The sequence below is a fragment of the Drosophila bipectinata genome, chromosome XL (genome assembly GCF_030179905.1).
Source record: "Drosophila bipectinata strain 14024-0381.07 chromosome XL, DbipHiC1v2, whole genome shotgun sequence".
Taxonomy (NCBI): Eukaryota; Metazoa; Arthropoda; class Insecta; order Diptera; family Drosophilidae; genus Drosophila; species Drosophila bipectinata.
Window position 1 is genome coordinate 768,538 of NC_091734.1, and position 25,933 is coordinate 794,470.

At 44.2% G+C, this 25,933-nt stretch overlaps 4 protein-coding genes across 4 annotated transcripts; 3 read left to right on the forward strand and 1 right to left on the reverse strand.

Annotated features, from left to right (window-relative positions):
• Positions 1-136: 136 nt before the first annotated feature.
• On the forward strand, positions 137-6,312 carry Remo (Remoulade). Its single transcript, XM_017235155.3, has 3 exons — positions 137-618; positions 684-902; positions 961-6,312. Exons 1-3 carry the CDS (start codon positions 308-310, stop codon positions 5,912-5,914), a joined length of 5,484 nt encoding a protein of 1,827 aa, XP_017090644.2. The 5' UTR covers positions 137-307; the 3' UTR covers positions 5,915-6,312.
• Positions 6,313-7,125: 813 nt separating this feature from the next.
• On the reverse strand, positions 7,126-8,693 carry LOC108121149 (N(G),N(G)-dimethylarginine dimethylaminohydrolase 1). The gene is made up of 4 exons (XM_017235089.3): positions 8,504-8,693; positions 8,029-8,351; positions 7,649-7,971; positions 7,126-7,575 (listed from the first exon to the last, which is right to left on the reverse strand). Exons 1-4 carry the CDS (start codon positions 8,536-8,538, stop codon positions 7,450-7,452), a joined length of 807 nt encoding a protein of 268 aa, XP_017090578.2. The 5' UTR covers positions 8,539-8,693; the 3' UTR covers positions 7,126-7,449.
• A 434-nt stretch (positions 8,694-9,127) lies between these two features.
• Positions 9,128-25,874, forward strand: Chpf (Chondroitin polymerizing factor). Its single transcript, XM_017235164.3, has 6 exons — positions 9,128-9,903; positions 19,797-20,438; positions 23,131-23,286; positions 23,352-23,954; positions 24,010-24,505; positions 24,563-25,874. The coding sequence occupies exons 1-6, from the start codon at positions 9,688-9,690 to the stop codon at positions 24,901-24,903; spliced, it is 2,454 nt and encodes an 817-aa protein (XP_017090653.2). The 5' UTR covers positions 9,128-9,687; the 3' UTR covers positions 24,904-25,874.
• On the forward strand, positions 12,648-13,458 carry Fer3HCH (Ferritin 3 heavy chain homologue). Its single transcript, XM_017235165.3, has 2 exons — positions 12,648-12,898; positions 12,960-13,458. The coding sequence occupies exons 1-2, from the start codon at positions 12,761-12,763 to the stop codon at positions 13,389-13,391; spliced, it is 570 nt and encodes a 189-aa protein (XP_017090654.1). The 5' UTR covers positions 12,648-12,760; the 3' UTR covers positions 13,392-13,458.
• Positions 25,875-25,933: the final 59 nt, after the last annotated feature.

The window sequence follows — 25,933 nt, forward strand, 5'->3', positions numbered from 1 at the left end:
CATTTGGCTTTAAATTGGAATTTAATTAATTGTAGATTTAAAATCAACCGCCTTGTTATCGATAACTTACAGTAATTCCCAACACTAACAACGCTTTAAAGCCCATCGCTTGCCGGCCATCACTAGTTCTGGAAAATTAGAACCATTCTGTCGTTCTGGCAACACTGGCTGCGTTTTTATTTTTTTTTGTAAAAAGTGTTTTGCCGTTTTGTTGTTATTCCTAATTTACGATGATTGCAACGAAAAATTGTTAATTAAATGTGCGCTCCCCGCACCTGGGATGTAAACACAGCGGTAACCCTATTGAATGGCCGGCGAAACGAATGCGAATCGGGTGCTCCGATGTAGCACCCGTCCCCCACCACTGCGGGCGTCCTCATCCCCCCCCACCTTCTCCACCGCCAGGGCGGTGTTCCTTTCGGGGCTCTCGCTGCTAATGCTCCTCCTGGCGGGCGTCCACTGGACCGACGGAGCCGAGGGCGTGGCGTGTCCCCGAAAGTGCACCTGCCGGAATATATCGGAGAACATTCACAGCCTGCGAGTGCGCTGCGATGAGCAGCAGCTGGCCACCTGGCGGGAGCTGGACTTTGGCGAGGACGTCCATGGAATAGTCAGCATGTAAGTGGCGCCCCCAGTGGGAGCAGCAGAGGCGGCTCTATTTAATATTCTCTCGAAATCCCCAGAAATGTCAGCAAGAATGCCATATCCCTGATAACCTCGGATGACTTTCGCAACTTTACGGAGCTGAAGCGACTGGATCTCTCCTTTAATCAACTGACGGAACTGGACAAGGACACCTTCGGGGACAGCCTGGGGCATGTGGAGAAGCTGAAGCTGGCGGGGAACGCCATCAGTCACATCTACGAGGGCACCTTCGACCAAATGCCCAAACTGAAGCAACTGTAAGTGGGAATGACTTTCAGGGAATCCATTTAAAGGGCTTCTTTATTCTTCCTGCAGGGATCTGTCGGGGAATCCACTGGCCTGCGACTGCGGCCTCATCTGGCTGATAGCCTGGTCCAGTGCCCGCGACGTGCGCCTCCAGCCGCCTCCCAAGTGCGACTCGCCCGTCCACTTTCGCGGCATGCCGCTGAAGAAGCTGCGGGTGGGCATCGATTTCCACTGCGAGACGCTGCTGCAACCGATCCTCAAGCTGATGCCCAGCCAGAACCAGGTGGCCTTCGAGGGCGACGAACTGCAGCTGAAGTGCCACGCGCCCCGGGTGGCCATCGGCGTGCCCAGGGAGAGCGAGGATCTGCCGACGCGGGCCTTCGTCTTCTGGGGCTGGTCGGAGAAGATTCGCGGCAAGAACTCCACCGAGGACATCGTGTACAAGGACCCCACGAAGGTCTTCGGGGATGTGTCCCTGGAGACGCGGCACTCCACGGACTCGGGCATCCTCCAGTCGATCCTCAAGATAAGCAGCCTGACCCAGAATCACACCGGGATGTGGGACTGCACGCTGCGCAGCCAGCAGGCTAATCTCTCGCAGGCCATCGTCATCCATGTGGTGGCCAAGGGGACGCTCTACTGCGACGCCAAGGTGGTGCAGACCAACAAGGGTGTCTACCACTGGCCGAGGACGATGCGCGGCGAGACGGTGGTCCAGGACTGTGTCGAGGAGCCCAGCGATGCCAGCCAATCGCGGCGCGCCTCCCACGAGTGCGGCCCCTCCGGCGAGTGGCTGAATCTCGACACGGAGAGCTGTGTCTACGTCAGCGAGACGACCAGGATTCTGGAGCAGTTCGCGAAGGTCAACCTGACGCTGACCAAGGGCCAGAACGCGCTGGAAATAGCCCGGCGGCTGCACAACTTCACCCAGGCCCAGACGCAGCTGAACCGGATCCGGGACCCCATGGACCTGGAGTACATAGCCCGGACGCTGGTCAAGTACCTGGACCAGCTGCCGGAGCAGGCGCAGCAGCAGCAGCAGGAGATCAGCCACCTGCTCATGGACATTGTGTCCCAGCTGCTGAATCTACCAGTGCACCTGTTCCGCGCCGCCCAGAAGGATCAGGGCACGGGCCAGCGACTGCTGCACGTGGTGGAGTCGTCGGCCATGCGCCTGGCCCTGGCCAGCACCCAGGCGAGTGGCCAGGGCCTGGAGATGCTGCCGTGGCGGGCCTCGCCCGCCCAACAGCGGAACCTCTTCGTGGAGTTCTTCAACATCAGCCTGGAGGCGTTCGTCAGCCTGTCGTGCGTCTGGCTGGAGGAGAGCCCGCGGGGCTTCCAGTGCAACAATGCCAACGACACGATCCCCATGTACGAGCACGGCGACATCGACGCCGCCGTCCAGCTGCCCTACAGCGTGCTCGGCAACAGCTCCACCACCGCCGGGGGATCGGGCAGTCCCCGCAGCCTCCGGCTGATGATCTCCCTGCACCGGAACGGCAAGCTGCTGCCCAACCTGAAGGGCCAGGAGTGGAACGAGTCCCTCAGCTCGGCCGTCATCGGGGTGCTGGCCTACAACGGCGAGGGGGAGCAGCAGCACTTCCAGACCGACAGTGACCTGGATCCCGAGGAGGATGTCTACCAGCAGCGGGTGACGGTGATGCTGCGCGCCCATCCCTACCACGACGCGCTCAGTGCCCCGCAGCCGGCGTGGTGGGACGCCCAGGAGCAGCGCTGGGAGACGCGCGTGTGCCAGCAGCACTACCAGCACCGCACCCTGGTCATGTTCAGCTGCACCCGGACGGGGTACTTTGGCCTGCTGCAGCGGACCCGGTATCTGAACGACTTCCGGAGCGAGGAGGCGGGCGCCCGGTTCCGGCACCCGCCCACCGCCGTCTACGCCGGCTGCGGCCTGCTCTTCGCCTGCTGCGCCTTCAACTGCGTCACCTTTGCGGTGTTCGGGCGGGCGGTGAGGATCAACCGCGTCCAGCGGCACGCCCTGGTGAACACCTGGCTGGCGCTGGGCGGTCTGGCGCTGGCCTTCTCCCTGGGCATCTACCAGACGGCCAGCCAGCCGCAGTGCCGGGTGATGGGCCTGCTGATGCACTACCTCGGCCTGTGCGTCCTCCTGTGGGTGTGCGTCAGCCTCAGCAGCATGTACAAGCGCCTGACCAAGGGCACCACCTCCTCCTCCTCCGCCGGCCATGGACAGCAGCAGCATCCGCAGGAGCTGGCGGACTCGGGCGGCCGGGAGCGTAAGCCCATCCTGGGCATCTACCTGGTGGGCTGGGGCATCGCGCTGCTCATCTGCGGAATCAGCAGCGCCGTGAACCTGGCCGAGTACGCGGCCTACGACTTCTGCTTCCTGCACAGCTCCACCACGCTGAACGCCCTGCTGGTGCCGGCGGGGATCCTGGTCATATTCTGCGGCATCCTGGCCCTGTGCATCTACTACCAGCTGAGCCAGCAGGCGGTGAACGTCCTCCAGCTGCACGGCCAGACCGGGCCCAACCAGCACCGCAACCAGTACTCGGACAACAACACCCAGGCCACGGAGCACATCGACCTGGACTGGCTGGACGCGAACGGCTCGGCGGTGGGCGGGGCGCAGGGGCGCAAGCAGGAGCAGGACCACCTCCAGGAGCAGTACAGCACCCTGAGCAACCCCCTCAGCAGCATCGTGGACGACTTCGAGCGCTCCAACCTCTCCCACCTGCGGGGCCACTTCATCTTCCTGGTCCTGTACGCCGGCGCCTGGCTGACCGCCGCCGGGTACGTCCACTCCGGCCAGGATCTGTACGTGATGGGCTTCGCCGGCTGCTCCGGCTGCCTGGGCCTCTTCCTCCTCGTCTTCTACAACCTGAGCCGGAACGACGCGCGGCAGGCGTGGACGCAGGGCGGCGACTCGGCCCTGATGCGCGGCCGCCCCGCCAAGCTGGTGACCTACAACAACCAGACGCGCAGCTGCCTGCCCGGCGGAATGGCGGGAGCCGGCTCGGGGGGCATCCCCACCGCCGCCGGCACGGCCATGATCAGCAACTCCATAGTGGCGTACAAGGCGGGCGGGAATCCCGGCGGGGGCAGTCTCTACGAGGCGAACAACTCGGCCGGGTCGCGGTCCAACAGCCAGTGCTCGCGGAGCATGCGGAGCCAGACCCGGAGCCAGCAGTCGCGGAGCCAGCAGGAGCAGGCGCCCCAGCTGGGGGCCAGTGGGGTGACCACCATCATCAACAACACCAGCAACGCGGGCGGAGTGTCGGGATCGGGCGGGGTGCCGCCGCACAGCCTGAACGCCCTGCTCCATGGCTCCAGCCACGACCTGATACCCTCGGCGGAGATCTTCTACAATCCCAACCAGATCAACGTGGCCCGGAAGTTCTTCAAGAAGCAGAAGCGCCTGGCCAAGCGGAACAACTTCGAGCTGCAGCGCCAGACCCTGCCCCAGATGCAGCTCCAGATGCAGATGCAGATGCAGCTCCACGGCGGGCACAGCAGCCTCAGCGACGCCAGCTCCGAGCAGCTGTACAGCCGCCACCACAACGCCATGACGCTCCTCGCCGGCGGCAGCAAGGTGAACAACACGAACCTGCACTACAAGAACCAGGGCGGCGGCCAGCTGGAGCACCCCGGCGGGGACTCGCTCCAGTTCAAGCGCTTCATCCCGGCCAGCTCCTCGCCGGCGGCCGCCAAGATCATGCAGGCCAACATCTACACGAACATACCGGAGACCCTGACGCCGCAGCACGAGGTGATCAAGCTGCGGGGCAACCGGACGCCCTCGCTGCTGGACGAGACCCTGCACGAGCAGGAGGACGACGAGGAGGAGGAGGACGAACCGGGCCCGCTGCAGGAGCAGGCCAATCCCCACGGCTTGGAGGAGGAGGAGGAGGAGGCCGAACTGGAGGAGGACGCCAGCTCTCTGGACGAGAATGCCCCCTTGTATGCCAACACTCTGCCGGCGACGGCCTCATCCCACAGTGGGATGAACAACCTGTTCCGGCCGCGGAACGGCCACATCCTCAGCTCCACGCCCGTGAAGCAGCCCAGCCTGGAGGCGATGAACAGCTGCGGCCTGCCGGAGATCAGCACCCAGCTGGAGGAGCCGCTGCTGCAGAAGCACGAGATCTACGTCTCCAACTCGCTGCAGGTGACCACCAGCAACAGCATCCAGCTGGACGAGGACTTCCCCAGCGTCCTCATCCGCTTCAGCCAGCAGCAACAGTCCAAGTCCCTCAACAACATTAGCGAGATGCTGGGCGGTGGCGGTGGTGGCGGGGGCGGGTGCGGTAGTTCCGGGGCGGTGGCCGTCGAGCCGGACGGCGAGGAGATCGCCGACCTGGACCGCAGCACCCTCGAGGGCCAGCAGGTCTACTCCTGCTCCAGCAGTAATCTCTGCCAGCTGAAGGATCGCGCCGAGCGGAGCCTGCTGCGTGGCCCCGGCGCCGAGGCGGAGGACGAGGGACGCCTCCTCTCCGGGAGCCCCACCAACGAGAGCGATCTCAACTACCAGAACTCGGAGATCAGCATCCGGAGCCACGGCCTGTACGCCCCCCAGGCGGACAACGACCTGAATCTCACCCTGACGGACGACTTCCGGTGCTACCAGTCCTCCAACGCCAGCGACGCCGACGTGGACGTCCTCAACGAGTTCGACGACGACGAGCGGGTGGCGCCCGGCAGCGAGCGGGACGATCATCCGGAGCACGACCAGCACGAGGACACCTCCATTGATGAGCTGTACGAGGCGATCAAGTGCCGGAGTCCGTTGAGGAGCAAGCAGGAGGTCACCGAGCGGTACGAGAGGGAGCGCCGGGAACGAGAAAGAGAAAGGGAGAGGGAGCGGGAGCTAGAGCGAGAACGAGAGCGAGATAGAGAGAGAGTAAGAGAGCGAGAAGTGACCCTGGAGAAGGAGAAGCTTCCACTGGGCAGCTCCCACAACGAAAATCTCAACGAGACGATGGAGGACGACAGCAGCCAGAGCAGCGTGATCTCGTACATCGATCCCCGGGCGGCACCCAGCTAGTAACCAAGCCCCGATCCCCGCCAGAAAGTGTATATGAGGAGATGATATACAACCCACCCACCTGATCACCTGATCCTTAGATCCCTAACCTAAGAACTTGTAATTAAGAGATCCTCCTTCAGAACTGGACAACAGCCACTCCCACTCCTGCCATCGATTATTTATTACGCAACTAGTATTACTCCCATACCATTATCCATCACTATCCACACCCGCCAGGTGGAGCATCCACACCCGCCAGGTGGAGCATCCCCACCCGCCAGGTGGAGCATCCACACCCGCCAGGTGGAGCATCCATCACCCGAGTTTTAACCCTTGACCTTTGCTAAGGCGACATGCATTTAAAACCTAGACTAAGCCTACGATTAGCGACAAAATAAATCAAGTGTTTAACTATATCCGACTATAGCCTATAGCTGGGATCGGTAGACTATATCCTATAGCTGCCGTATAACTGAAAGATGTCATAACTTTGGTGTTTTTAGAGTTAGAGCATTGGGATTTGTAATATATTATATTTTTAGCGAAATAATACGACATACCAGATTTCATTAGGATCGGTAGACTATATCCTATAGCTGCCATATAACTAAAAGATCGAAAATGCCAAGCCCCAGTAAGGGATCCCATCAGGAAAAATGGGAAAAAAATCTGAAAAATATTTTGTCTCAGGATTTTGATGCAGAATGGTGGAGAATCGATCCAGAAATCGTTTAAGATACTCCGCTTGAGAATCGGATAAGAATTGGGGAAGATATAGCCATCGCAGTGGGCCCTATAGGGGAAAACGCCATTTTCAGGGGATCCATCAGGAAAAATTGGAAAAAAATATGAAAAATATGTTGTCTCAGGATTTTGATGCAGAATGGTGGAGAATCGATCCAGAAATCGTTTAAGATACTCCGCTTGAGAATCGGATAAGAATTGGGGAAGATATAGCCATCGCAGTGGACCTAATAGGGGACTATATCCTATATCTGCCTAATAACTGAACTATCGGAAGTAGTATTTGGTATAAAAAACAAACCTTAGTATTTTAATAAATTGGTTTTTATAATACAATTATTAAAGGATCGGCCAACCTTATGCAATATATATCTGATCTTAACTCTAAGGGTGTATCAACTTCGTCTCCTTCCGAACTTTTCTTTTCTTTCTTGTTTTTTTTTTTGTAAAAAAAAGGAGATTATTTATTAAATTTTAGATTCTTTTGTCAACAAACTCTACTTGGAAAGTAGAGACACTCTCAAATAGCACAATAGTTGTAATAATAATAATAATAATAATAATAATAATAATAGTAATAATGATATTGTCCGATATCCTTAAACGGTATAATGGGACTGGTTTGGAATGCCAGGACTCGCTCCAACTCTCCAGTCGGAGGAGCGTAGATTCGATTCGATAACAAGAATTGCAATTAGACTACGAATACATGGATAATACGATAGGATTTCTTTATAAATATTGCTGGTGTGCGTTGTGTGATTCTCATGGCAATGCTACTGGTTGGGACAGCTCCCAGGGATTCAGATTCAGATACTCCTTATGGACTTCCAGCGCCGGAGCAGCAGGCAACACGACGTCAGGCCACTGGAGTACTGACTAAACTCGCTTATGTTTATGTTTCTCGATGGAATGTCGATTTTTTCTTTCAAAGTCTAAAGGATAATGGATAATGGATATAGAAGGACATGAAAGGACATACTTTCAAATAAAGTATCAACCACCTACCTTGTAGGCGTCGGGTATCTCTGACGGGGATCGGTAGACAATGGTTCCATTGATGTACAACACATTGGCGGCACTCTCCTCCGGCAGGGTCAGCTTCTGGTAGGTGAAGCTCGCCTCCCGCTCCATGCGCTTCACAATCTCCTGGCAGGTGGGGCTGCTGCTCACGCACAGGACATCCGGTCCCGCCATGGTCACATAGTACTTCAGCCGGCGATTGCCATTCACGCGTATGGGCGTCACTGGGTATTCCGGATAGGCCATGGCCACAGCACGGGCACCCTCCTCGTTGGTGAAGCCCGAGATTCCCACGAAAAATTCCCGACCTAAAATGGAAGAACATTAATAAAGTGGATGCTCCTGCTGGCGTTTTAGAGTCGAACCCGTGAAGAGCACATCTCCGCCGTCGAGCTGGGCATGCTGGTCCTCGATCTCTATTATTGGAATGTCTAGCTCCTTTTTCAGGATAATGGCCATGCTTTCGGCCTCGCGGCGTCGCTTCGGGTTCTCCGATCGTCCAATCAGGGCCACTCCATTGCAGATCACAGCGCTGTTCTCCACAAACACGCCCTCGGGCAGCTCATCGTCCGGCGGCAGCTCGATCACGTCCAGCCCGATGGAGCGCAGCAGGGTGCAGTACTCCTCATGCTGCTGCTTCGCCAGTTGGACGTCGAACTTCCCGTTCTCCAGCAGGGCATCCGAGATTCTACGAGGAGGGTGGGCAGGTTAGAAGCAAATATAATCATTCAATTAAGCCGCCAAGTGGGTGCCCCACCCACGCAGCCTGCCGTTGACTGGGTGACCTAATTCCCCGCCACTGGGCCACTCCCGGGCTATTGTCATCCGCTGGCCACTCACCTGGCCACGATGGCGTGCGTGTACTTGGGCGACATGTCTTGTCCGGAATGGCCGCTGGCTCTCCACGGAATTCGTAGCTCCTAGATGCGGTTGCTGTTACGGATTTCGATTTGAATTCGGATTCAGATTCGGATTGGGATGTAGTCAGTTAGTGGCCAGTGTGACCGTTGCGGGCTTAGATAGATATGACACCTGGCTGAAGATGGCACTGCCAGGTGAGAAAACAGGGGATAAACGGATTTTTAAACTTAAATTAACTATATTGAATTAAAACTTAACTATTTAATGTGATATTTAATTTTTATAGGCTTTTAATTAGACAGAAAAACGGTTTTTATAGGAGAGAGTTTGTTTTAGTAGAAATAATAACCTACTTCTAGCTAAAAACCATAATAGTTTATAAAATATAAAAAATAAATAAGAAAATAAGCTCATTCTCTTTAAAAACATAGTTATTTAAACCAAAAAAATATTCAAAATTCGATTTGGCGCCTTTAGTGTGACCAAATGGAGACTATCGGCTACTAGTGCTATCGATATGTACGATAAATGGGGGTAATATCGGAAAATCGGCATCTGGCAACACTAGGCATGCTTTATTTTTTTTGTTGTTTACCTGCGCGAAACCGGCCCGGCGCTCGAGTCGCTTTTTTTTTATTTTTATTTTTTAGCGGCCAGCCCATACTCTCGGCCAGCGCAGCGTGCTCCGCGAAAATTAGCCGCAAAAATCAACGAGGAACGCGAGCGTAACAGCAATGTGCCCGGGAAAATGCCGGGAAAAGTATTAATCGAAAGCGAACGAAGGAAAGTAGTGTGTGCGGCGCCGAATCAAAAAATCGAAAAAGTGCCAAAAAAATAAAATAATACAAAATATATATACGGTTAAAGAGAGAGTGCGCCCGACCAGGCACCTGTTGGATTTCCAGAAAAGAAGCGTCTCAAAGAAGAACCAGAAACGGCAACAAGTGGCCCCCGGCCCCGGTCCCTGTCCCGATCCCGGTCACCCATAAATGTGGAAAAGTGGAAAAACCGCGGCAAAAATGTGCATATGACGATTGGCTTTTTGGCTCTGCTCCTGACACCAGTTTCTCTCTCTCCTCTCCCTCTCCTTCCACCACTTTCTTCGCACCTTTCTTCAAAGCCCCCCCACCCCTCCCCCACAAAAAAAAAAGATTAAAAAAAAGATGCGCAGACTAGAGCGATTTAAACGCAACCACTGCTTCGTGCTCAGCCTGGCCCTGGGCCTGGTGCTCAGCATCTATGTGCCGGAGATCCTGTTCGAGCCGATCCAGCCGGAGTGCCCGCAGGAGGCGGCCGAGAACCTGCTGATCGAGCGCTTCGGCCAGGACTTTGAGCCGCAACTGAATCTTGTGAACAAGCCGCTGGCGGCCAAGAAGCCGGTACGTCTTCCAAACTCTAGTTTTAAAATTAAATATTAAGATTTTTTATTAATTTTTAAGTAAAAAATGTTAGTTTTAAGTTCAATTTAAGAGAAATAGAAGATAGAAAATAGATTTTAGTAGAAAATATAGTAGTACTGTATAAAATATTAGATTGTTCATATAATAAAACTAAAAAAAAAAAAGAAATAACTAAAAAAAAAGAATAAAATACTCTAAAGAATTAGTCTAAATATTTCTTTAAAAAAAATACCCAACCCCAAACTGATAAATCTTAATTAAAATAAGCATCTTTTAAGTCCAAAATCCATAAATCCCCAGACCGTAAATATTAAAAAATATATAGAAGGCATACCTTAGTTATATAGACTGAACTGACTTCATAGCCAGCATCGGGCCAGTTGGGGCTGATAGCGATTTATTGACCTTCGGGCTTATCAGGCTTATAACACTAGCCAGCAGGAATTGAGGTACTTGAGTTGAGGCATAAATTAACAGCCATCTTCAGAGATCAAGACCCATTTTATGATTTTTTAATTAAATTTTATGAAAATTACCAAGCCGGAGAGCAAGTCGATTAAATTCCAACTCGTATTCCACCACATGGCAACCAACCAACCCAGTGACTTCTCCAATTTCCAAAGAATCCGCATTATTTTCTCAACTATCGAAATGGAAACTAAAACTGCCCACTGCCCACTCTGGGTTCTCAAGTACTAGGGCATTGACCCATGGACGGGGAGGTATGCGTAAGTCCCCGCAGCCCTGTAGCTCAGTGTCCAATTTTCAGACGTCATATTATATTATTTCGCTTATCAATTGGGTTTCCAGTTTCTAGAGGGTTGAACAAAAAATAAAATTATTAACAATTTTTAATAAATTTTAAAAAGAATGCCACTTCCCGGTTCTCAAAATATTGGTCTTCGGGGGCTGAGAGACGATCGTTGGATCGTAAATTAAATTTAAATAAATAAACGCAGAAATTATTTAATAAAATGACTTACTTCTTGAATATATTTCCCAAAAAATGGCCTGATTTCTCCTCCACCTCCTGTCTCTGCATTTTATTTTTAATTTTTATTCATTTTTTGGCTTCCATGTGCTGAGGTTTGCTTTTTTTTCTTCCATATGCTGGAAATTAAAAGGTTTTTTTTCCACCGCCTTGGCTTAATAATATTTATAATTTATGGCACGTTTTGTATTTAACACAAAAAAACTGGATTATGGGCCTTAATTATATGTAAATGTTTTTTTGTTTTAAGATTTGATTGAAAAGTGTCGCCTTTGAATTGGGATTTTTATGGCCATACGTTGGGGGAATATTTAATTGAATTTAAGAGGAAAATAATGTATATTTTTTAGTTATTTCTTTAATAATTAACACAATTTAATGAAAGACCTCTGGGCTCTCTGGTTGCAATATCTTTTAATACACTATTTTTAATCTAATTAATTAAATGCCATGTCTGCCACGATTTGCATAACTCTTATGTGTTTTAATTTAATTTCTTTTTTTTTTTGGGTTTTTTTTTTTTGCCGTCTGGTGAAATTGCTTACTCTGCTAACTTGAACTTTATTATTACCTCTTTTTTACGAGTCGCACATGCGGTCTGTGGAGTCACCATTTCTTGCCTAAATTATAACACATTTTTTATTTTTTTTTTTTTAATGTGCGTAATGTACATACATAGAGAGGTCTTTTTTTGGTTGGCTGGTTGGTTGGTCAGTTTCGGTTTCAATTTCAGTTTCAGTTTTCGTTTTCTGGGGGGGATTTGAACAAAAAAAAATGTAACAAGGGAACGATAATTCCAAAGACTCTCGCATTCGCACATGCGTTTCGGAAATTGAAACTTTTGGTTTTTAAGAAGCCCAACAATATACTCTTACTTGGATAATAAATAATACTAAGAGTTAAGGAAAGAAATAAGGTTTTAGGTATTTTTAAAAATATATATATTTTTGATGGAATTTATTATGGAGATTTTATTAGAAAAATTGAGATATATTATGAGAAGTTGCAGTCAGTCAAACTCTTCACAATCTTTATTTAGTTTAGGGTTTTTGGTATTTTAGAATATATATTTAGAAATTTTGAATATATTTTTTGGTGAAAAAAATAGATAAATATTATGAGAAATCTCAGTCGAACTCGAACTCGAACTCTTTACTTTTTCTTCATAAAGCTTATGGTTTTTTGGTAATTAATAATTAAAATTAATAGAAATAAACGACTAAATATATATTTTTCATAATATCTTATAGATACTACCTTTTAAACCCCACAAGTTGCTATTTTTTATAAAAATCCAATTAAATTAAATTACATATTCTAATATCCCCTCCATTTTAATATCCTTATTTAGACTTTAAAGGGATTATTCTTTCCAAATATTGACCAAAAACCAGTTGATATTTTAAGAAATTTAAGATCTTCAAGAAAAGCAAACATTTTAAAGAGTATATCAATGGAGATGATTCGAAAAAAGACAGTCTTCCGTCCACTCACTTAATAAAAGACAATAACCGCGTTTGCTCTCAACGTCTGTGTACTTGTTCGAGTTAAAGCAAACAGATCTGGACATAAACACCGATATACTATATATACACAGAGTACACACTAATGCTAAGTGAAATCAGAGCCGGCAGGGCACTTTGAACTTCAACCCAAAAAAACCAAAAAACCAAAAAAACCGAAAAAAAAAAGAGTGATGGATCTTCCAAAGTTCGATCTTGGATCTTTCATCACAGACACCTGTCTCAGTCTGTCTAGTTTTGTGTTGTTTTGGGTTTTACTTCAGATTTTGTTTGAAAATCGGGAAAAAGTGAAAAGTAAAATTCGAGGTTTTTGTTTGAAATCATGTCTTTGAGATACTTTGGGTTTTTGAGGCGCCACTGTTGCACGATGATGCGTCAGAACTTCTCCAAGATCTGCGAAAAGAAACTAAACGAACAGATCAACCTGGAGCTCAAGGCCTGTCACCAATACCTAGCCATGGTGGGGTATTATTTTAAAAAAAAAATACTACATTTTCTAAAAAGATATATCTCTGATATAGGCCTATCATTTCGACCGAGCCGACATGAGTTCGCCCGGCATGTTTAAGTTCTTCCTTCAGGCCAGTGTCGAGGAGCGGAACCATGCCGAGATGATTATGAAGTATATGAACAAGCGTGGCGGTGCCATTATTTTGAAGAGTGTACCCGAGCCCCTGCCCGGCTTCCCCAGTTCCCTCGACGCCCTCAAGCACGCCCTGGGTATGGAGATGGAAGTGAATCAGCACCTCCTGGACCTCCACACCCTGGCCGGGAAGGAAGCCGACCCGAATCTGTGCGACTTTATTGAGACGAACTTCCTGCAGGAACAGGTCGATGGCCAGAAGGTATTGGCCGACTATATAAGGCAGCTGGAACGGGCTAGGAACGAGGTCGGGGACTATCTGTTCGATAAGTACCTGGGTGTCACCTCCGGCATGCACGGCGACAAGTGACACTCGCGACTCTTTGCGTCTTTTTTCCAAAATTTTTTGTCGTTAATAAATATATGCAAGATTGAAAGCTATGTGGGTTCTATAAAGAATATTCTATATTATCAACCAGGTCGGTTCTATAAATAAAGCGGCTTATCGCTGGCACAAGTTTCTAATTGAAAAGCCAACAAAAAGCCCTCGAAATCGGAAATCGGAGCCCATAGCTCCATATCTCTGCTCATCTTGAAGGCAATTTGTCAATTGGTGTTCTTGAAGCCCAAAAAGTGAGGGTTTTCGGTTGGAAATCTGAGACTTTGTATAATCTTTATCAGTAATTCCAGACTATATTTAGTCAAGGGGGTTTTTCAAGGGGTTCTTAGGGAACTCTGCCTTGCTTCTTATGTTTAAGAGTTGGGAACCTTGGTGTGATAGGGAATTTCCTTCTCTATAGGGTGGTTTTGTTTCTAAAATATTAGTATTAAAAATAAATAATCATACCCAATACTTCTTCTAGTTTTGGTTGTATTTTAATCCATATATCTTCGGGCTCTTCATATTTAATCTTTTAACTTGGAAGAACCTTAGTATAATAGAGAAATGTAAAGATATCCCTATGATTTTTAAAATAAATAACCATACCCGGTACTTGAACTTCTAGTTTTATGTGTATTTCAATCCCTATATATTTGATCTTTGATATAATAGAGAATTATTAATATAAGCCTTTGCTTTTCAAAATAAATAATAATACCCGGTACTTGAACTTATAGGATTGGGTCTGTTTTAATCCCCATGTCTATAGCCCCTATATATATATATAATCTTGTAACTTGGAACAACTTTGGTATAATAGAGAAGTAATATGATATCCCTATGATTTTCAAAATAATTAATAATACCCGGTACTTGCTCTACTAGTTTTGTGGGTATTTAGTTGATAACCTTGATATAATAAGGAATATCCATCTCTAGGGTTTTTTCTTCCAAAAAAATTAGTATTTTATTTTAGTATTTTAAATGTTCATACCCGGTACTTGCTCTGCTAGTTACGGGTTTATTTAGTCCCCATAATTTTAAACCCTATTTATTTAATATTAAACATAGTTAGGAACCTTTTTTTATAACATGAAGAAAGAGTAGAAAGAAAAGTAGTTCAATATTTTGAATAACTATAAATACCCAGTACTTGCACTACTAGTTTGGGTTTTATTCCTTTCATATCTTAAGAATCTTGATGAGAAAACCTTGATATAATAGAGAAACAAGAAGATGTAGTAATACCCGGTACTTTACCTGCTATTCTTGTGTCTGGTAGTCTACAATATTTATGTTTAAAACTTAAAAAACCTGTTCTTAATAAGTTATCAATACCCGGTACCTAAACTACTACCTTAGCTCTATATCTTCTACCATAACTCAATATAGATCTAGTCTTATCGCTTTAATTACATTTTCCTTACAACATCGTGCTCCCCCTACCATATATGTGGATAATGTTCCACCCATCTTGACGGCTTCAGTGTTTTTTTTTTTATTTATTTTTTTTTTTGGTTTTAATTGAAAAGCGCGTCGCATATCCGGTGTGGACTCTGGTCGCTTTATCCGGGGCCAGACTGTAGAGACTCTACAGACTGTGTCTACAGACTGTGTCCCCAATAAATTGTCCAGTCCGAGAGGCTGCTAGACTAATCCGTCCCGCATCTGTGTTCCTCCATTATTGGGAGAAGGGAGGGCGTTAGACGGTCTCTCTGGCTATCTGTCTGTCGGGCGGCTGCCGGCGCACTTGTCCCAATTAAGATTTGTCCAATCCCATCCCATTCCATCCCATCCCATCCATTTGGCAGCAAAGTCAGTCGGTTGCACGTTGCAGGTTGGCTGTCGGCTTGTGGCACTTTCCTCCTCCGCCAGCGGATGGAACGCCGAGATTGCGCGACCCTCTGAATATTCTATAAGGTGTATTTGATCTCCATGATCTATATAGCAGGGTATACGTCTTGAGATTTGAATAATCCTCAAGTTACAAAGGTGTTGGATACAGTGAGAAAAGTAGGGGGTTTTTAAAGAAGTAGTTTTTAAGGTAATAATAAATATAGATACTATAAGAACCAGGGGTGTTGTAAAATATTAGAAATCTTTTATAAATAATATAGATACTAGTTACTATATCTGTACTAGGTCATAGATAAAATATCTCTTGAATATATACGCATGTATTTGGAATGAATAAGCTAGTACTTTGAGGATAAATATAAATACCCGGTACTAGAGCCATTTAGTATTCAACTGTCTATCTATATACGATTTTTAATTCAAACATATCTATTTATAAACGCGCAATATAAATACACGGTACTTGAGCTACTTAGACCATGCTTTTTATAAGGTTCTCTATTAAAATCGATATTTTTATAAAAAATACCGCCAGAAATCCTCATTATTCGTCCTCTTTAAAGTTATTAAGAAAATGTATTACCCAAAACCCTATAAAATATAAATACCCGGTACTTGGACCATCAAGAGCTACTTAGACCTGTCTGTTTATGAGGTTTTCTATCATAAAAGATCTTTAACAAATTATAATAGTAAAAACTCCATTGAAATAATTTATTATTGATTTATATATTATTTAAAACGTTATCATCAATGAATATAAATACCCGGTACTATTAGCACTACTTAGATCTGTCTGTGTATAAGGGTTTCTATCATAATATCAAAAGAACTATAGTACCATAAAATCGCTATAAATCTTGCTTTTATTATATATTTTATATAGGGTTTTATGAAATACCCTTTCTTTAATAAATATTCATAATAAATATTCATACCTGGTACTCTAACTATACAGTCGTGCTATCTATAAGGTTGCTATTATAAAAGATTATAAAGATTATTATAAAAGTAGATTACAAACCATTTCCTCTACTAATCCCTCATATTCTTCCCTCTAAAATCAATTTCTTAAAATTCTTATATAATATCTAACCCAAAAACCCAAAATAATTCCCAGTGTAAACCAAAAACCATTGCGTTGTCAATTCGAATCCATTTGAAGGCCGTAATTTATGCATTTCTGCGACTGCTGCGATTTAAATAGTGCAATCGACTCGATAATTGAATGGAATATATATATATTCTCTATATAACAGATGATTGGTTTATTTGCCAATCAAAGATCCATTCAATCGTCTAATAAACTCTTTCATTTGCGATCTGAACTAATTACAGGCTATAGAATCGCTTTATAATTACCCGATTTGTAGTCGGTTTGGGGTTAAGGGCACTGAACCCACTAATTAGGGTATCCCACCGTCATGATTTGTAGAGTATTTAGTGTAAATCCAAATCATAATATTTGCCAGGGGAATCTGTAGAGATTTTCGAGGCATTAGTCGCGGCTCATTACAAGGTAAACACACCTTAAGTAGCCGCCATATAAAGTAACACTCACTCGAGGGCTATCTGGAGATTTATTGGGGGCCAACAATGCCGACCATATAGAGTAGTATATATGGGCTATATAATCGCCAAGTTCCAAGTTCAACCAGTGACTCAAAGTGGGATAGTTTTTGATAGAATTAGAGTCTCTTTTTTAAATAAAATTGTGTTCAGTTGTCGAGAGTGACGTATTTTTATTTTTTTTCTTCATAGTTTGATAAGAAATAAACCAATTTTTGATAAGAGGGTTTGGGTTATGGGTTCTGGGTTTTGGCTTTCAATAAATTTTCGACTCACTTCCGTTGTTACGTCACAAGGCTGTTTAAAGTCTTATCTCTCAAGTAATATATATATACGCCTATATCTTTCGATCCCCAACCACCACGTGTATTATTTCTTAGAATTTTTTTTTTTATTTAGATAAAATATGGTGGTTTTTGGTTCGTCATCTCATTATTTTGCAAATTCGAATTTCCATTCATCATCCATGTTTTTTATTTACTCAACAAATTTTGAAAAAGAACACAAAAAAAGAACACAAATCTTTACCAAAATGTATGTTTTCTTTTTCAAAAAATCCATTTCTTTTTTTTTGGTTTTTGGTTTTTTGCGGTGATTTTATTTTTAGTCTTGGTTTACCTTTCGGCGATATATTTACACAGTTGATGATTGGCAAATGTTTTTGTGCTTCCCCCCCCCAGTCTTCTGGTCTTCTAGATTCTACATTGTAGATTCAAGATTCTAGATTGTAGAATCCAAAACATATATATACATATATATGAGATCTGTGCTAATGGTACAAGGTTGGCATTAGAACACCATTAAGCTCTGACCCCTCGGAGTTTCTCATTAAATTTTAGCTTCTTACTCAACTCTGATATCGTGGCTTAGTGCTTCTGTTTATTTATCTAATCGATCAGGTATTTTTTTTCTTGCTTTTCTTACTCACTAATACATTTATTTATTAAGGTGATTATTGCTAATTGCTGCCAACCAACAAGCGTACTATTTGCCCATCGAGCTCACATCGTTTTCACTCAAAAAAAAATCATAATAAAAACCATTCAAGGACTTGGAAAAACGCATCACACTTTGGCCTAAAAATTCTCAAAAAAAAATTATGAAATAATATGAAATAATAGTCTATAAATGAGTACTTTAAATAAAGAAGTCGACCTGGAATTGAGTTCTTCAAGTAGAAAGTTGAATGCTCTTTTTTTGAATTTCAAAAATATGTTTATTTAAATATTATCTTCTATTAGCTATACAGAAGATAAATAATAAGAGATTAGATGTATCTTCTAATAAAAGATCATAATAATAAAAGAAATACATTTTTTCTTGAAAAGTTTTGAACTTCTCTTGGAAATAAATCCTCTTCAGGCTTTTTAAAGCTAAACTTTTAGGTCGAATCTATAAAAAATATCTATAACTTATAGTTATTTAAAACTATTATGCATTTTTTTTCAATATTATAAAAAAAAAATATTTTTTCATCCTCATAACCGTTTCGAACTCTAAACTTAACCTTAAACTCACCTTCTCATATCGCTGTCTTTATAGTTTTCTTTTTATTTCCCAACTATGATAATTATTATTCAAGCTCAAACCCCACTCAACCACATATTAAATAAAGTAAATAATATATATATTTAAAGAGTATTTGAAAAAACCAGAATATTCTTAGAGATTAACGCCGATAGCGACCCTGAGAGTTCGGGCCACTTTACGATCCGGCCATAAAGCTAAAGGCCGGGCAAACAGCTTGTTAGCCGTTATTAAAAATCTATTAAGAATGATTTTTAATTAGCCATAATTCCAATGAACACTACCTGGTACTGCAACACTAATAGGCCCTCTGTACTCGTACTCGTACTTGGACAAACATTGGACCACAAGTGCTGACGTTTTGTTTATTTCAACAACTAATTTCCAATTTAAACAAAAAGGCCGCCCCGAGTAGGTGTGTCCGACTTGCACGCATCTTTTTTCTAGTAATTGACAAAAAAATGTATATATTTTTATTTTTTTTTTGGATAATAAACTAAGTAAACTAAGTACTCGGGTTGCATGTATGCAAATTTTCGTGAAATTTCGCAAAAAAATGGACGCCCACTTTGGCGCTAAACGAACGTAGCTGTTTACCTTTATTTTTTAAACTATTTACTTGGTTATTTTGTAGATATTTTTTTAGCCTTGAAATTGCTATTAACTCTCGAAATATTTTAGGTTAAAAGTCACATGATAAAGTTAATGGAGTTTCGAGGAAAATATTTGATTTATTTCTTAAGGTTGCCAGTCGGGAAATTAAGGATATATTAAGGCACTAAATGGCTAATATTTAAATTATTTATATGACTATATCCTTATAGCTATCATATAACTGAACAATCGGAACAATGTGACGTTCTCATGTGACTTTCTTAGGCTTTTTCTTACCCAACCATTATTTAACTAATAAATATTCTTTAAAATTTAATTCGAGAAGCCAACTGTCAATTTTTAATAACATTTTGAAAGTCTTAAGACCCCAAACTGACATTATCTTTCCTAAAAATATTATTCGAAAGGGAATTCCTCATCAAGGGGTTGTCGAACTTGTGTTTAGTCATCTAATCACAAAAATAGGAATTACAAAAATCCCCTCAAGTGCTGAGGAAATACAAAAATAATAAAAATACAAAAGCCAAGCCACTTAATAGAAGATAAAATCTGAAAAGAAGCCCTTAACTTTTGGCAGGTGCCTATAAATAAAATAAAAGTACTTATAGGTTTAAGAGCTACTTTATCTGGTATCTCTGGTTTACAAAAATAACCTGAGCCTCTTCCACTTTTAAGAAAAAGTCACGTACTGAAGGGCAGAAACTCGAAACACGATCTTTGAAATTCAAGATTCTCACTCTCAGATTCCCCTCCATTCTCAGAATAATTCTTCATAACTATTATTTCCTATTCCTATTTATTTAAATTCTTATTTTTTTTTTTTAGGTAAAAAATGTGATACGACCGAGGTACTACTCGTCGGAGCTGGGCATCCGCGAGAAGCTCTTCATCGGGGTGATGACCTCCCAGGAGCACATCAACACCTATGCCACGGCCTTCAACCGGACCATCGCCCATCTGGTCAATAAAATTAAGTTCTTCATCTACGCGGACAGTGTCAAGACTAATTATAAACTAAAGAACATTGTCGGGTTCACGGACACCCACGAGAACCGGCGACCCTTCCATGTCATCAAGTACATTGCCGACAACTACCTGAAGGAGTACGACTACTTCCTGCTGGTGCCCGATAACGTCTATGTGGATGCCCGCAAGCTGAAGAAGCTCCTCTACCACATGAGCATCACCTTTGACCTCTACATGGGCGGGGCGAGGGTGGGCCTGGATGCCGGCAGCCCCATCAACGATGCTGCCAGTGCCGGGGAGGAGGACGTCCAGCCGGGTCTCAGCGATCGAAACTATTGCTCCCTGGAGGCGGGCATCCTCTTCAGCAACAGCGTCATCCGGAAGATGCGCAACAATCTGGAGAGGTGTGTCCGGATCGGCAGCACCTCCGATCACTCCGTCAACATTGGGAGGTGTGTCAAGTACGCCAGTCGGGTGACGGGTTGCCAGGAGAGTTTTCAGGTGAGATTCTTAATAATTTTCTTTAATTTCCAGATCTTTGATTTAATTAATAATTAAATAGCTGAGATTTAAAATATCTTTTTTTAGCTAGGAACCTATTAGGCGCCTAGAACCAGCTTACAATTAAATATTTTTAAGGTTTCTTATAGTTTCCTAAACCTTCTAGAAGAAAAATAAATAAAAACCTAAACGATTCACGCACATGCGGATGAACAATCAGACATTTTATTTAATTTGCTGGCTTCGGTCGTGCCCGCTTCCTACATGCCATTTTATTTATTTAAACAATTTGCCGCAAACTAAAAAGACACACACACGTCCAAGATACACAATCAGATACAGAATCAGTATCTGAATAAGAATCTGAGTGAAGAGACAGACAGACATTTCGATCTTGAAGATCCCAAGAAACTGGAGCCATTTCATTGATATTTCACAGCCAGTGTTGTCCGTTTGGCTTTTATTTATAATTTTTGGAGATCGGGCTCAGAAATCAAAGCAGAAAATAAGTAGCCACTTCACACTTGATGGACAGGAGAGTTTATTTTATTTTCTAGCAACAAACAAAGAATTTCTTTGGGTTTGGAACAGTGGTTTGGGGTATAGAGGAAATGGTGTGAAAAGAATGGGTAAGAGGTTCGAAACTTTGGATGAGAAATAATAAATAAAATAGTAGTTAATAATAGAATAGTAATTAAAAAGAATAGTAGTTCCAAGAACAGATATTATTTTTATTATTGCTTCCAAGCTAGAGTTTTCTTTCATTCAAAATTATAAACAAGTTAAAAGTATAACTATAAAGAAAATATTAGGCATGTTCTAGTAAATAAAATAATATAAATAGAAATATATATAGATATAACAGATAATAAAATAATAGACAATAGTATAGTGTTTCTTATTCGTATCATATTCATATTCATACTATAAATAATATATTTACTTCAGCTTGTGGTGGGATATATGTTAAAAATTTCAAAAAGCAAATCTAGGTTTAATAATTTGTTGAATTAGGTTTATTTTTTATTCTTTATTAAGAATAATATAGCATTTAAATATTCAAGAAAACCACTAGAAATATAGTTTTAAATATACCTATTCTTTAGATTTTCATAAGAGTAAATACCCAAAGTAATCAAGCTTTAAAAAAAAAATAAATTATACTTTTATATATTTTTTTTAGTTCATATAACTCTTTATTTAAATTACGAATTAATTATCCTGGCATTATAACACAAAATCTCCCAAAATCTAACCCCTTTTGAAGAACCTCTAAGGCCTTACCTTTTCCTCAAACCCCAAACCACTGTGCGAGTGAAAAACCAGAAGGGGGCATGACCATGACAGTTTGGGGGCACAGCTGCTAACGGATTTCTTCAACAGTGGCCTGTAATTGTCTGAAATTTCGGATCGATCTATTTGTGTCTATATGCTCCCCTCCTCCCCCTTCTCTTTATAAAAATTATTTAATGTCAGATAATTCGTAAAATAATATCAAAGAAAATAACATAAAAAGTGTGTGGTTTCTCAGATACCGAAAATAGGTGGCAATATGAATCATTATTATTTGTAATTATTGGACTGTTTATAGGATGGGAACTACTATTTGTATACCCTTCCATGGAATTCGAGATGAAAGCATCAGTTTCCGTATAATTTGATTTTGTTTGGCTTTAAAATGGGAATTTTTTGTGATGTTTTTTTACGAGTTTTTAGTGATTTATGTTTACTAAAAATATTAAGTTATAGCACCTCAAGTGACTCACAATGACAACTGAAATTAGTTAATTTCCTCAGCAGCTGCTTAAATACAAATACAAGTTAAAATTAAAAGATGTGCAATATTGTTTGTTGGTTAATTAACTTTCCTAAAGGAGCTGTTGGAACCGGCGGCTTCAAAAGACCTCCATAGAGGAGGGACTGGGAATGGGTATGGGACTGGTACTGGGGATTGATTAATGTGCTGTCTGGCTGTGAGTGGAAAATGAGATAAAAAGGAGGATGAGGAGGTGGAGCTCGTGGATGGTGGTGGTGGAAAATGGCAAATCCCCCGGATCGAATGGGCGATCTTTGTTCCATTAGTACGACATTGTTAATTTAATTATGCCCTTGGCTGGGCGGTCGGTCCCTCGGATCCCATTTATGGATCGTAAAATGGTAGATTGCCAAAGAAACCGAAAATCCAAAAAGGGGGAGCATGTGGCTCGAAGCCGTGGGAGCTTCGGGGAGACTTCCTTTCCATGGAAACGGTATTGAGGCGTGACCCTGGCCATGACCTTGCCAAATAGCACTTTCTAAAGAAAGAAAAAAAGCATATAACGGAGTATTTATGTTTCAAATTAGCCCGATATCTCGATTAACTGGATTTATCGAAAATATCGATAACATTTTAGGGAAGGTTATCGCTTTAAACTATAAAACAGTATAAGTTTTATTAGATCTAAGTGAAAAAAGGTATATTTTTATTATTAAAATAATATATCGAAACAATCGATAAATGTATATCGAATTTATCGGTCTTGAAACATCAAATAAAATAGGAAATTCTCGTAAAAAAGAGTCTTTTTGGCTTAAAATAAAAAAAAAATCCAAAAAACCCAAACTAAAGATGGCAGATAATCGATAGATAAGCCTAAAAATCGATAAAATCGATAAAAACTTTTAAAATATTGAAAAATCTTTAATCCTTCAGGGAATGCGCCAATATAGCTATGCCTTGGATGCCCCAGGACGCAGACATCGCGACTTTGGTGAATTGGCCAAACAGGAGGCCTTCCGCAACGCCAGCACCGTCTATCCTGTCCAAACCCCAGAGGACTTCTATCGCCTACATGCCTACTACTCCAAGGTTTGATTTTAAATGAAAATTCCTTAAAAAAAAAACTAATATTTAAGGATAATATTTCTTGACAGGATCACCTGGAAATGGTTCAGTCCAGTAGCTATGCTCTGGAGCAGAAATCTTACCGCATCGCCAATGGCAGCATCTCGAACAAGATCCTGGAGATCCGCTGGCCGCTGGGAGTTCCGCCGCCGAGTGCTCCGGAAACGCGTCACGACATCCTGACGTGGCAGCTGCTGAATGGGACCCATAGCTTCCTGCCGCACGGGAATGCCGAGCATACGGTGGCCCCCCTCTCCAAGGTGGATGCCCTGGACTTTGAGAAGGTGCTGCAGATCGCCCTGCAGTATGCGGCATTGAAGCATCCCCGCTTGACGTACCACAGCCTGCACAGCGCCTACCGGAAGTTCGATGCCACCCGTGGCATGGACTATCAGTTGCATCTCAGCCTGCAGGAGGGATCGGGCCGGAACCGGCAGCTTCTGGTGAAGAGTTTCGAGGTGGTGAAGCCCCTGGGCAGGGTGGAGGTGGTGCCGTCGCCCTACGTCACGGAGAGCACACGAATAGCCGTCCTGGTGCCGGCATTCGAGCACCAGGTGCCCGACGCCCTGGAGTTTGTGGCCCAATACGAACGTGTCTGTATGCAGAACCAGGATAACACCTTCCTCCTGCTGGTAAGGATGATTTGCATGGTCATCCAAGCAGTGCTAATCTTTGTATCATTTTCAGATCTTTTTGTACCGCCTGGACTCGCCCAGCAAGGGTGACGACGATCCGTTCAAGTCCCTCAAGACCCTGGCCCTGGACCTGTCCACAAAATACAAAACGGACGGCTCCCGGATCGCTTGGGTCTCCATCCGCCTGCCGGAGCAGCTGAGCGCCCAGGTGGAGGCCAGCGACTGGCTGTTCCACGCCTCCATGTACGGGCCCCGGCAGCTTTTCAGTCTCGTGGTGGCCGACCTGGCGCTGCCCAAACTGGGCCTCGAGTCGCTCGTTTTGATGGCCACGCCGGGCATGAACTTCAAGGCCGACTTCCTCAATCGCGTCCGCATGAACACCATCCAGGGCTTCCAGGTCTATGCCCCGATTGGCTTCCAGATGTATCCCTGCCGCTGGGCGCAGTTCTGTAAGGAGTGCGACACCTGCGATGTGTCCCAGAGCAGCGGCTACTTTGATCGTCACAACCACGATGTGATTTCCTTCTACTCCCGGGATTATGTTCAAGGTTAGGATTTCCTTTGACTTGGCATTGATCTCCCTGCTAATTCTATCCTCTTTTTAGCCCGAAAACTACTGCATCCGCAGGGATTGCCGATCATCAGAAGCGATCTGGACATAGATCAGCTGTTGCTGCCGACGGAACGGCCGGAGACACGTCCTGCCGGCGTGGAGAGCATCCTGGATATGTTTGTGGCGGCCCAGCACTCGGTGCACATACTGAGGGGCGTGGAACCGAATCTGCGCTTTGGCCAGGATGTGCGCAACTATCTGGCGAGGGGCGGGACACTGCCGGCGGAGGTGCCGGAGCGGTGCGGGCGGGAGAAGTGCATCCACTTGGCGTCGCGAAAGCAAATCGGAGATGCCATTATCCGCTACGAGGATAAGAGTATATTGCACAAATAGCATACTGATACAGCTCCTGGTCCTGCTCCAGCTCCTGGTCCTGGTCCTGCTCCAGCTCCTGGTCCAGCTCCAGCTCCTGGTCCTGCTCCAGCTCCAGCTCCAGCTCCTGGTCCTGGTCCTGCTCTAGCTCCTGGTCCTGGTCCTGCTTCAGCTCCTGGTCCTGCTCCAGCTCCTGGTCCTGCTCCAGCTCCAGCTCCTGCTCCTATTCCTGCCTGTAATATCATCAGTTCCTTTTTTTTTTTTTTTGGGGAAATCCTATTTCCATATCCATGTGTGTGTGAATGACTTTGTAGGGGTAGTGTCTGTGCGTGTGTGTGTGAATGTCATCCTGGGTGGGGTGTGCATCTGATACAGGACTTGACCGCCAACTCTTATACTCGCATCTAGGGTCCCTGGCAGAGGGCCTATCTCAACACCAACTTCTAGTTCCATAAGCCAGTTTGTTGCTTGCTTTAAAGTGAAACTTTCAATGCTCAAAAAAAATTAAAAAAAAATAAAAAATAAAATAAAAAAAAGAAGGATTAGACAACTATTAGATAACGATTAGTTAGTATAAGGATTAAGGATTAAATAGCTGCCATTCATAGACATTCGATATTTGGTTTTCGCATGTAAATATATAGCATATATCCTACCATTCAACTTGCCCATTAAATTCCTATATAATTAGTATATATATAGTCCTTGAAGAGAGTCCTGATAGCCCCTAGGGAGCAATCTCAGACCCGGCAACAGCCCAGAGGAGGGAAGGTTCCTCCTAACTCCTAAGCACCATGACTCTTTTTTTTTTATTATGAAATATTATTTTTTATTTCTATTAAGTGTTGCGCAAATAAATTTAAATTAATTAATTAAGTAAAAAAAAACATTAAGTGGCTGTACTCTGTAAAATATGCCGCCTTGCCTCATAAAATGTCTCAAAAAAATAAAAAAAAAAAACGGTGTGCCAAAAAAAAAAAAATTAAAAGAAACTGGTAATTTTATGTACATTTCCTATAATTTTTATAAATCTTAAAACCTAAATATAAAT

What these genes read in the sequence shown, in the direction of transcription:
- Remo (XM_017235155.3), top strand. Translation starts at nt 308, where the DNA reads ATGGCCGGCGAAACGAATGCGAATCGGGTGCTCCGATGTAGCACCCGT. An exon ending in GTCCATGGAATAGTCAGCAT is followed by an intron (nt 619 to 683) that starts GTAAGTGGCGCC and finishes CGAAATCCCCAG; the next exon opens with AAATGTCAGCAAGAATGCCA. An exon ending in ATGCCCAAACTGAAGCAACT is followed by an intron (nt 903 to 960) that starts GTAAGTGGGAAT and finishes TTCTTCCTGCAG; the next exon opens with GGATCTGTCGGGGAATCCAC.
- LOC108121149 (XM_017235089.3), bottom strand. Translation starts at nt 8,538, where the DNA reads ATGTCGCCCAAGTACACGCACGCCATCGTGGCCAG. An exon ending in ACGCACGCCATCGTGGCCAG is followed by an intron (nt 8,352 to 8,503) that starts GTGAGTGGCCAG and finishes CCCTCCTCGTAG; the next exon opens with AATCTCGGATGCCCTGCTGG. An exon ending in AGATACCCGACGCCTACAAG is followed by an intron (nt 7,576 to 7,648) that starts GTAGGTGGTTGA and finishes ATTATCCTTTAG; the next exon opens with ACTTTGAAAGAAAAAATCGA.
- Chpf (XM_017235164.3), top strand. Translation starts at nt 9,688, where the DNA reads ATGCGCAGACTAGAGCGATTTAAACGCAACCACTGCTTCGTGCTCAGC. An exon ending in CGCTGGCGGCCAAGAAGCCG is followed by an intron (nt 9,904 to 19,796) that starts GTACGTCTTCCA and finishes TTTTTTTTTTAG; the next exon opens with GTAAAAAATGTGATACGACC. An exon ending in ATAACACCTTCCTCCTGCTG is followed by an intron (nt 23,955 to 24,009) that starts GTAAGGATGATT and finishes TATCATTTTCAG; the next exon opens with ATCTTTTTGTACCGCCTGGA.
- Fer3HCH (XM_017235165.3), top strand. Translation starts at nt 12,761, where the DNA reads ATGTCTTTGAGATACTTTGGGTTTTTGAGGCGCCACTGTTGCACGATG. An exon ending in GTCACCAATACCTAGCCATG is followed by an intron (nt 12,899 to 12,959) that starts GTGGGGTATTAT and finishes TCTCTGATATAG; the next exon opens with GCCTATCATTTCGACCGAGC.